The sequence below is a fragment of the Adiantum capillus-veneris genome, chromosome 15 (assembly GCF_014529385.1).
Source record: "Adiantum capillus-veneris isolate H3 chromosome 15, ASM1452938v2, whole genome shotgun sequence".
NCBI classification, from domain to species: domain Eukaryota; kingdom Viridiplantae; phylum Streptophyta; class Polypodiopsida; order Polypodiales; family Pteridaceae; genus Adiantum; species Adiantum capillus-veneris.
Window position 1 is genome coordinate 9676001 of NC_140945.1, and position 11683 is coordinate 9687683.

General features: G+C 42.5%; 1 protein-coding gene across 1 annotated transcript; it reads right to left on the minus strand.

Annotated features, from left to right (window-relative positions):
• Positions 1-1278: 1278 nt before the first annotated feature.
• LOC147440247 (uncharacterized) lies at positions 1279-11046 on the minus strand. Its single transcript, XM_086530037.1, has 7 exons — positions 10648-11046; positions 10163-10298; positions 8980-9083; positions 8402-8573; positions 8193-8315; positions 2341-7690; positions 1279-1812 (listed from the first exon to the last, which is right to left on the minus strand). The coding sequence occupies exons 1-7, from the start codon at positions 10695-10697 to the stop codon at positions 1664-1666; spliced, it is 6084 nt and encodes a 2027-aa protein (XP_086386163.1). The 5' UTR covers positions 10698-11046; the 3' UTR covers positions 1279-1663.
• Between the last annotated feature and the right edge of the window lie 637 nt (positions 11047-11683).

Here is an 11683-nt window from a genome sequence, read left to right on the forward strand (position 1 = left end):
TTGTGGCAAGGATGCCCTCAGCCGTTTTAACTCAATGGAAAGAAAGGGAATTAGGCCTTTTGCCAAATACAATGGCCTATGGTTGCACCTCGAAGACCTTTGGCTTTACTCAAGACCTTCAGATGGGTAAGAGAATTCACAATAACAATGTTGCTAGACAAATGCTATTGAAGAAACAGGTTGTACTGCTTGGCAATGCTTTGGTCAATAGGTATGCTAAGAAAGCACATAAATTTCTTGACAAATTTTTGTCCAAAGCGTTCTCTCTCGGAACGTGTTGACTGAAGGATATACCCAATATGGTTGTGGCAAGGAGCTCTGGGTTCTTTCAACCAGATGACAGATGCAAAGCGATGGCTTTTCTCCAAATCCAATCACTTATGCTTGCACCTTGAAGTCATACACTGTCCTTACACAGGACCTTCTGAACATAGGTGACAAAATTCGCGATGCGATTGCTAGATAGGGGCTCTTAGAGAAACATGTTGTGCTTGGCAATGCTTTGATCTATATGTATGCAAAATGTGGAGCCATGATTAAAGCACACAAAGTTCTCAATGAGCTTTATGTCTGAAATCTGGTCTCTTTGCAATACATTGCACGCAAGATATGCCCAACATGGCTGTGGTAAGGATGCTCTATGTTATTTTAACCAGATGCAAGAGGTGACATTAAAGTTTGTGATGAGATTAAGGGCTCTTGGAGAAACATGCTATGCTTTGCAATGCTTCCGTGGATATGCATGTCAAATGTGAAGCCTTCACAAAAGCACATAAAGTTCTTGATGTGCTTTTTGCTTAAGATGTTGTCTCTTGGAACACGTTGATTGAAGGATATACCCAGCATGGTTGTGGTGAGGTAGCTCTAAGCTGTTTCAACCGAATGCAATGTTATCATTTATGTTGGACTTTCAACCATTAGATGTAGGTTTTTTTTTTTTTTTTGACCTTTAAATCTTAACACTTCTTTTAACATATTCAATCGTGGTGAAATGCGCACTGACAACAAAGTGATTAAAGTCCAAGGCCAAAACCAAATTACCAAAGAGTAATTAAGATTCGTTATTTTGTTCTTGAATACCATGACTACGTATGTAGCAGGAAATGGACTACAAGGCATGGCACAACTTCCATCTCTCATAAGTTTTGGAACAACACTGCGCCAACTCTACATACTTTTGTACGGCACTCACAAAATATATTTTTTAAATATTTTTCAAGAACAATTTAGTATAACTAATGTTTTGCAAACTTGTTCAAGTGAAGACGTCACTCAAGGTTAGTGCTGAAACTTGATAAATATATTACATACATGCTTTACAAATAAGTGAGGTTCTCATATCATGAACGTGTTTCATAAAGTCTTCTATGTTTATTTTGATTAATCTTTTTTTATTAGAAAAGAAAATTCAAATAATTTACCCTCATATATCCTATTTAATCATTCACCCCAATTCACATATTGATTACTATGACAAGGCAAGACTAGACTTTGATCCCATCCATAGGGAGCATACCACTTCCTAGTGCGCGTGTGGGAGCCCTTCAATCAAGTAAAATCTCTGTGATGTTAGATTGTAGTCTCCCTCTTGAAACTTCATACCCAAGATTACTTTGCCACTCTACAGATTACTGTGTCGCCGAGACTCTGCAATAACCACCCCTTATTCCACCCATGGTAGGTAGACCATACATAGACGGGAGGCAGAGCACGGTCCTTCTTGAAGACGGAGAAACAGCCAATGGCGTACAAGTAATGGTAGCACCTCTGTCAAAGAGGTCATTCCACATGCTACACTGGAATGAGGAAGAGCTGGTCAATGGCATTCGCAACTATAAGCACAAGAAGTAACGGCCGGTGACTTTTGCCATGCCTCCTTGACGGTGGTTATACCATTAACACACAGTCGACTCTAATATCCTCAGCACATTACTGTTTGTTGCTAATGGAATTTACTGACACAAAACCTCACAAGTGAAGCAATGAGCAAACTAAGTCAACACAGCTGCATCCCCTCGCGGTCCCATGATAAAGCTGTACATATGCCCAAGTATCATAGCATTCTTGCTTTGATGGTAAAGCCAAGGACTAGTTGTCACAACAAGAACAGCCGCTTGCATTAAGCCCACTTGGCTCATAAGAGGCCATGATTACATAGGATGTACAACAGTACCCACATCTCCCCACTGCGAGTTCCCAGTACAAGAATGAATGGTTTCTTTCTTAGAATACAAAAGAATTACTGCTCTCTGCGTCAGAGAGAACACGTTACTTGCAATTTACACAAAAAAACAACTGTCTGTATCTCACACTCCATAGGACAGCAGCTCTCTTACTCACCTTTCCTAGCTCTACGCAATGCTTCAAAGTTAGCTGCTAGATCATCCAAATTGGGAGGTTTTTGTGGAACCTTCACTTCAGGAGGTTTGGATGGTGAAGGAGCAGACGATGAGCTTTCAAGTTTCACTAGGGGTGGAGTCGACGGCTTCTTCGTCGGAGGTGGAATAGTGGCAAGGACAATGGGGTCAGAAATGGATGATTCAAGAGACAGAGATGTTGATTGGGACGGCTGTTGCTTCCCAACTGTCCCCTCTTCAGTTGGATTTTGGTGCTGTCTGGCGAGTGGCTTAATCTCAGCAAGTGTCTTTTCTTGTTGCTCACTGACCCCTTTCTCCTGTGGCCTCCCGTCTTTATGAGCATTAGTTCCTCCAACCTGCTGCTCCAGTGCTTGTTGATCAGATTTTGACAAGTGATCCTCAGGTATGGAGCCTTGCTTATTATGACTGTACAAGGGTGACCGTGAAGATTTGCTAACCTGTTGAGCCGGCTCTTGCTGCACTTCCAGCAGTGATGTCATTTTATGCGCTTCCTCTTCAGCCATACTTTCCTTTTCCCAATGACCAGAAACTGATTGCTGCTTATCCTTTTGTAGTTTCTTCTGCCTCTGAGATCCAAGATTCTGCTTCTTGGATTGTGAGTCTCTCTCACAACCATCAGACGGTGTTGGCCAATTGTCTTTTTCCTGTGGACCTTGCTTTTGCTGCGGTGACGTTTGAGGCATAAATTGCTCATCTTCTTCTTCTTGGCATCCCAACAAATGATCATCTGTGGCAGTATTATATCTTACTGCTAACTCTGATTCCATCTGCTCAATGTGTCTCTTCTCCTGCTGTCTGCTTGGACGCAGCCTTGAAGAAGAACTCTTCACCTGCTGGGCTTCTTCAAAGTCTGAAGGCTTTTGGCTTGCTAAATTCCCGCCTCCTCCAGCAGTAACGTCCTCGTAATGCACATACCCTGATTCCAAAGCATCTTTTCCCTGCTGACGGCGCTGCTGATACCTCCTATTACTACCTGAACTTGCTGAGGCCCTTTCACCTATATCGTCTGCCTGTGATTGAAGACTCTCTCGTACCTGTCCGCCCTCAATTACATCCTTTTCAAGCTGGTACTTTTTAGGTTTCCTTGACTTGTTACTGCTTTGGTAGTCCAAAGGCTGATCATCCTGGATTCTTGTGGTATACCTTGGCACGAAATATGACGACTCCTCTTCAATGTACTTCTTTGGTTGTAGTCTGCTTGACATTGGCCTAGTTCCTGCACTCTCACCAACATCCTCTCTATAATGGTTATATTTGGATCTCAATTGCTCTTCGTCTTCACCCAAGTCCTCTTCCAATTGGTATAATTTGGATATCCTTGTCTGATTACTAGTTCCATAGTCCAAAGGGTCGTCATCCTGCATAATTGGCTTATATCTTGAAACCAGAATAGGTTCTGCTTGTTCAATGTATTTCCTCTGTTGTTGTCTGTTTGACGTCGGCCTGGTTCTTAAACTTTCACCCACATCCTTAGATCCCATACCATGCTGCCAGCGACGCTGCTGCTCATCATCTTCAACTACATCCTTTTCCAGTTTAGACAAATTGGGTATCCTTGACTTGTTAATCCCTCCAAACTCTGAAGGCTCATAGTCCTGGGTCATTAGCTTATACCTTGACACCAGATGTGGCTCCTCATCTTCCAGGTACTTCTTTGGCTGTAGTCTGGTTGACATTGGCCTGGTTCTTGAACTCTCACCCTCATCCTCTCTAGAATGCTTATATTCAGATCTCATACCAAGCTTCTGCTGCCCATAACGCTGTTGCAGCTGACTATCAAACCCAGAACCTGCTGAGGTCCTCTTGCTCAGGTCACTGGTTTGCAAAGACGGCTTGTACTTTCCTTCGGACTCCTCAATATGATCATCTTCAACCATGTCGTGCTGGTAAACCTTTGGTATTTTTGGTCTGTTATAGCTTAGCTTGTAGTCCACAGGATCATCCTCTACACCAAAATAGCTGTGTGTCATCAGCTCCTGCCTAATCATCCTAGAGGGGGACGTGTGAGTTTTCCTGCTCATGCTAGTACCAGCTGAAATTCCTGCAAGATCATCATTTTCAGGGAAGTAGAAGTCCTCAGATGTCACCCTTTGCCTGTTATCCAGCCTGGTAGGAGATTTTGTGGTTCTGGTGCTTGAAATTTTGGTTGATGTGGAGTCCCAGTCATCCTCCAATGGAAAACTATAGTCTGCTTGACTAGTCACCCACTTGGGTGAATCTGAAGACTGTTGGCTTCTGGCACTGCTACTAGATACATCTGGTCGAACTTGCTTTCTCCCCAGAGTCTTTTTCTCGCGGACATTGACCTCATCTTTCCTTTCTGGTTCATCATCTTGCTTTTGCAACACACTACTACTGCTTGTAAGCTGGGTGGTGCCATCTCCATGATGCTTACTATCATCATACACTTTGGTCTGCCTCCTTGATCTCCTGCTCATGAGATTGCCAGAAACACCAAGAGATGTATCTGACGCATCAAACGTGGACTGGTTTCCAGTACCCACATGTTCAAAAGAACTGATTGGCTTCTTAGGTTGCCACTTCAGCTGGCCTCTGGAAGGTGATTCTTTTCTTTCCTTGCTGAACAGCTCTTCATCATCAGCCATCTTATCAAAACAAGCCTTAGGTTCCTGGTCGAAGACTGCAGGACTCTTGATACTGAGTGGAGATAGAGGTCGTTTCTCATCTGTTACCGCAGGACAATCCATCCTGTTATCCACACCATCATCATAGTAGTCTGGCCCGTCATCAAAGACTGGGCTCTTGAATGGGCCGCCATCACCTTCATCGAAAACAGGGCTTGTCAAAGAATCAGAACTTTCCTTCAAGACAGTACTTTGCCCTTCTGTGACCGTGTCAAACAGAGGCTTTAAGAAAAGATTCTCTTGCAAACTGCTCTGTTTCAAGTCAGAGCCATCATAAGGCGCTCTCCCCTCCATAAAACTTGGCTTAAGCTTTGGATAACTATATCTCTCCTCGTCAAACATGGGATACTCTTCAGGCAGCCGAGGCGTCTTCCTTTGAAAGAAAATGTCCAGGTGATCATCTTGTCCAAAATTTCCTGCTTTGGTTGTCTGCCCAGGCTGTGTCATGTCCACCCAGCTGGCCTTCTCATTGTCTATTTCTGAGAGAGGAGAATTGAGGTCTTTGTCAGTGGTGGCTGCTACGCTAGTGGCGAATGGATTTATGTCCTCAATTTCTGTTTCCATGTCTTGTGTTTTGGATTCAGTAGTAGCTGAAAGATTCAAGCTACCACTATCACCATCCAATGCATTTTCAATTACTGAAGGCTTGGACTTCTCGTTGTCCGCACTCATCTCTTCAGCATCCAAATGATCACTGCTATGAATTTCATCATGGTTCAATGTGATTTCAGTTTTGAAGCTCTTCTCTCCTCTGGTGGTATCAGTCCCATAGTTCTTCCCTTTCCTTGCATGTGTCAATGCTTCACTAACAGCACATTCACTGGAGCCCTCAATTGTAGAGGTCTTCAGTAGTTGTGGTCCTTTGTTCTCCTCAAAAGTTATACCAAGTTTGGAAAGCTCACCCAGATCAAGGGGAATGGTGCCAGATTCAGCAAGCCGTTTAGCATAATCAAGGATGGCTAGGCGAGCAGCTTCTGCGGCAATGGCCTTGGCAGCTGCAGCAAAGTCTTGGCCGCTTTCAAGGGTACCTAAAGCGACTGGATGCTCAACACTCTTTCCTACTGCAGGCAAACTACCCGAATCATCTCCAGTTTCAAGTGCATTCTCAAGACTAGAGAAGGGCTCTTCGGCAACATTGTCAAGTGCACGCCCTGGTAATTTCTCATTGCTCAAGCAGGCCGCCTTACCAGCTGCAGAGGACATTTCATCATCCAACCCTCCTTCAAAACCAAATTGTTCTTTGAATAGTTCTGATGCAGGAGGCCTGGATTTTTCTTCAGCTTCAAACTCCACTTTGTTTGCATCAAGAGAGCATTCTGCGACATGATTTTCCACAAGTTTAATTTCTGTTTTTGCGACACTTGGTGTAACTTCGATGATACCCTCAGTGTGCAAGCGACTCTCATCACCCAGTCCTTCAGCTGCTTCAAGTGAGTCTCTCTCAGATAGCTTCCATTTAACTGAGCTTTCTGTTGTTGCTTCAGCAGATTTGTCCTCCAAAGAATCTTTCCTTTGGAAGCTTTCTTTGGCAACTGCTTCAACAGACAGTTCCTCTGCAACCTTCCCAATTATCTTCCTGTCCTCACTCAACTCTTCAACAGATTGTGCTTCGACGAGCTTACCCATGTTCATGCTATCCTTTCTACTGTTTTTTTCCATCATTTCTTCTTCATTTGAGCTCTTCTTGCTGCTCACTCTGAGCAAGTTGTCCATACTTTCAATTACCATCGTACTCTCTTTCAATCCTTCTACAGAATGTGCTTCAGCAAGTTTTCCCCTGTTCAAGCTATCCTCTGCCCTCTCTTCCTCCAAAGCTGTTTCTGCATTCAAGGTCTCCTTACTGTTCACCTTAAAAGACACACCTTTGTGTGAGCTCCCCGAAGGTAAATTGCTGAAATTACTGCTTGCTAGCATGACTTCGTGTGTCTCCATGGCCCCACCACGGTTCTTGCTGCTTGTTCTGGAGTAAACGTCTTGCTGTGAGCTAGTGGAAAACTTTTTACTTGAACTCGGGCTTTCCAAATCAGCTTCTGTAAAACCTTGAGTTGTGTTATCTTGAAAGCTTTCTTTCCTTGCTGCGGCTCTATGTGAAAAGGACTCCACATCGTCTTCAAACCTTCCCTCTTCAACAGAAACGAATGAATCGCTATCACTGTCACTCATCACAACTTGGGCATCAGCATCCATAGGTTTATGAAGATCTTCTGCATTTGTTTCTGCCTCAATCACTGGCTCAACAAAAGAACCACCCTTAAGACTCTGCAATATTCTTTCACGAAGCCTCCTTGCATCTTCTTCCTCAAATGTGCTTAGTTTCGTATCATCAACTTTTGAGGAATCTGTTCCAAAACCAGCCACTTTTGATGAATCATGTGCAGAACTCATGACTCCTATGAAGCTCCCAGGAACGCTTGGCTTTCCTTTTGCAACATCTCCCTCTGCAGATGAACTTTGCTCCTGGGCAGAAGTTTTTGAAGCATTTGTAGCAGATACAACAGCCTCTGCAATACTAGATTTATTACTTGCTCCGGGTTTTTTGACTCTTTGCAATACTGTTGTTTTTGAGGGGCCAGCTTCACCGACTCCCACAGCATTAGCCTTGATGCTTCCAAGGGTTGCTGTGGATTGCATTGGCTCTACTTTGGCCTCAATATGACCTGTACCAGCCTGCGAGAATAAAAAAATAACATCAGCCTAAAAGCACAGGTATTATGCCAGAAGTATTTTCACAAGCAACATTGACAAGCTAATTCTGGCACCCAAAGCTATATACCACAGCGGGACCACAACTCGTCGCTTTGAGGCAATTCTGTCTTGTGCAGCAGGCTTCGAGTTGGGCATTATTCTGGTTTGACAACAGACTCAAATTGACAGGCTCCAGCCTTAATACACCAGTTTGTTAAACGTACTGCTTGAAAAGGCTTCTCCAATTCAAGATCTAGAGTTATTGGGAATGGGGAAAAATTGCAGGAGGTGAAACCACCCCATTGTACACCTCAAAAAAGACTTCGACCCGGGTAGGCTACCAGAGTTATCAATTATCCATTCCAGCACTGGCTGTGAATGAAATAAGGCAGACTAATTCCAATTTCAAACACGCATAAGAGACAGGCTAAAAAGAATGACCTTCTGAAACCGGTTAAAACAGGTAAGTGTCAAAAGAGCATACCGCAGGTGACCCTGCCAAAGCTTCTCCAGGTGTCCAATCTACATTGTGTTCCTTGCAAATGTCTTTCATTAGCTTCAATTTCATGTCCCCTGTTGCAGGCCGGATTGACAACAGCTCAATGACCTATATATCCACATTGTAAAGTTAGACCCGTCACTGGAGATAGCATGCCAAATTCAATGACATCCAAAGTTGCCAAATGGCAATACCTGTGTATTGACACCACAATTAGGCCTTAACTCAGTAGCAGCTGCTGCAAAGTCCTTTCCATACTTTGAAACAAAAGCATCCTTAATGGCAGCCAGCTCCGTTAATTCGATGCACCTTGGTGCTGCATAGATAATGCTTGCAATAGGTTCTTTCATATCAGCAGGGCAATTCCTGAACAGATCATAAGGACCAAAGGTTACTAGACACAATATTTATAAAATATGAGTCAACCATGCACATGTAGGGAACGCACAATTACTGAACAGATCTTGGAGAACAATGTCTTTAGTTTGACTAGATTGAATTGAAGTATTATGAGAACATATGTATCGGAGGAGTGAGAAAATGCACTCTTAATGATTCTTTCTGGGGGTGGGTGTGGGCGAGGAATACATCCAAATACCCCCAACCAGATTTGAAATGCCAATATGTATAATACGTAAGGGAGCGTATAATGCAATGAAAGGACCCCTTATGCAACAGCTCATCTGCAGAACAATGCATACAAGCAACACATGTTGCCAGTAGCACATACTATCAAAATAAAAATGGTCAATCTTGAGATGCCTAAGCATACCTTTGCAGCTCAATAGCTGGAAACCGACTCATAATCGCATGACAGTATTGGTCAAGAAGATCATAAACTGCCACCATGTTCTCTTGTTTGATAAGAGCATCAGCCTGTCGAAAAAAAGCACACGCACATATGCACTTAGTAAGAATCTATCCCAACAGCACTACGTAATAAGAAGTTTCCAGAGACCTCAATGAAAGGCCTAGTTACGAACAGTGAGTTACCATTACCCAAAGGCTGATCCGATAAGAGCAGTAAAGCAGAACTAAGTATCCAAAGCAATTCTTTACAATCATATGCTTGAGCTAGAAACACAGCCATGCATTTTGAAAACAGAGATATATAACTGAGTCGACAGCCTAGAATTTTATAGAACAGAAATTCCTAACTGACTTTTGACACACCCATATGTTACCGACAACGCGTTCAACTCTGTACAAGAGGTAACAAAATGCTTCGTGCCAAGATGGCAGACCTTTACTACATAATCAAGAAACTAAGCTGAAAATTTCAAAGTGCATCACCGTGCCTACAAATCTTTTCCAATTCAAATTTTCATTCCTTGAATGGCTGACAAAGCCCCAATCTTGCTCACTTTTTGTTTCTTCGGTGCCACATCATCATTCAGGCAATGACCAATGAGCATTGTAATGATATACACTCATTCAGATGGCAGAGAAAGTCATGTCGTTGTAGTGCTTTCGCTTCCCGTGTCTCCTTCTTGCTGGCTGGGATAAATTATTCTAAACTGACATCATCAAACTTCACTTAGCACTAAATAAATGATAAAAATTTATGTCACCCTGTAGTAAAATAAGAAAATGGTTGAGGCTCTGCCATCGTGATGGCTATGACTTGAGAAAATGTACTTTCTTGCCAATAGGCCTAAACTCACAAGTTAAGGTGTTTTCAGGAGATGTAGATAATGAAGTTTGAATCCTAGCAGCTCTCAAAAGGGAAAAAAAATCCAGCATGCTACATTTGATGTACACCAATCAAAACACGAATGTTGGTCAGACACATAGCAGCACTTTAACCCATTGTAAGCTTTTTTTTTATTGGGCATGATTAATTGTCTAGGCTAGTGTTAATTTGGGCTGCAACTGTGACAATTCATATAAATACATATACAACAAGAAGAAGAGACATAAAGACGGTGAGAAAATAAACACTTTCTTAATGTTACCTTGGTAATGTAAACATGTGCATCTTGCCCTGATTTGATGAGCTGCACAATTTCTCCACGCATTTGCTTGGCTGAAATGCTTCTCTTGTTTCTCATAACTTTGATCCGAGAAGTCGTGAGCTTAAGAGAAGTGAGGCTGTTAAGAACATGAAGATCAATAGTCAAATTCAATAGCTAACTCGGTATACTTGACCAGAAATTGTCCGATAGTAAATAAAAACCACAGGTCAAGAATCGGATCGAGTTTAGAGCAGAATACAAAGCGACAAAGACCCACCCCCTTTCAATTTGCGAAGTGGATGAATCAAACCATTAACATGATGGAAAAGATGCAAGTGAAATGCAATGAAGAAGAGAGGCACATCGAGTAGCTGACAATCGTGAAAGTATAATTGACATTAATCGAGGGAATCGATGATGATACACAATTAACAATGTTATGCATTTGAATACTGGAAAACATCTGACGGTGTCTAACACATTACCATTTGGCAGCTCGGAAGCCCTTGCGGAGAACATCAGTCGTCCTGCCCATTTTCTCAGGGTTATTTCAATCGGGATGGTGAAGTAACTCCTTGACGCAGCTAATGAAGATGGTTATGGACACAACGAATTGAAGATATGCACAGAAGAATAGTGGATTGCTAGTCACGCTAAGATGGGTACAAAAGTAGACTAACTCATGAATCAAGCAGAGGTAGATCTATGCACAAGGGACGGCAACTAGAGGGAGGACCGAAACGCAAACTAGCGGGCGCGCGCGCGCGCGCGCGTGTGTGTGTGTGTGTGTGTGTGAGTGAGAGAGAGAGAGAGAGAGAGAGAGAGAGAAGGAAGAGGCGGAGGGGACATACAGAGGGTATGTATTATGTTGTGTGCGCGCAATCCGTGTAGGCGAGTGTCTGAGAGAAAGACGCGCAATCGAGTTGAATCTTCTTATTCCCCAGGTTGACTCCAATTCACACATACCCACGTCAATTTTCAAGGGCATCCTAGCCCCTAAATTCCTCGCTGCGCATACTTGGGCAGCAGGCGGGTGAGGTGACACGGCTGCCAAGTACAGCAAGGTGAAAAATCACTATGGCATGCTAAGAAAAGGTAATGCAAAAGTAGACGAGAGTTTATTATGAAGGGAGTAATGTATATAGCAAAGGTGACTAATAGGTCAAGTTGTTTTAGTGGTAAACATGGAGAAGTTATTTATTGACTAAATTTGATCGAACTTAAAATTTAGTATGTTATTTTTTGAGATAAATGTTGTAGTGAAGAAAGAAATCAATGTGATTATTTCAATATAAGTTGGGATTTTAAAGTGAATATCAACATTTAAATGACATCGAAGTATGATCAAATGACCTTGATGATTGGATTATAGAAACATTTCTAAAAGAATGATGGGCCTAAATAATATTGTGTAAAAATTTAGATTAATAATACTAATATTTCATGAAGATTGCACTAATTACTGACGTTTTTCTTCTTGCAACATTCTCTTGTTACATGCGACATTATAGACATGAGTTT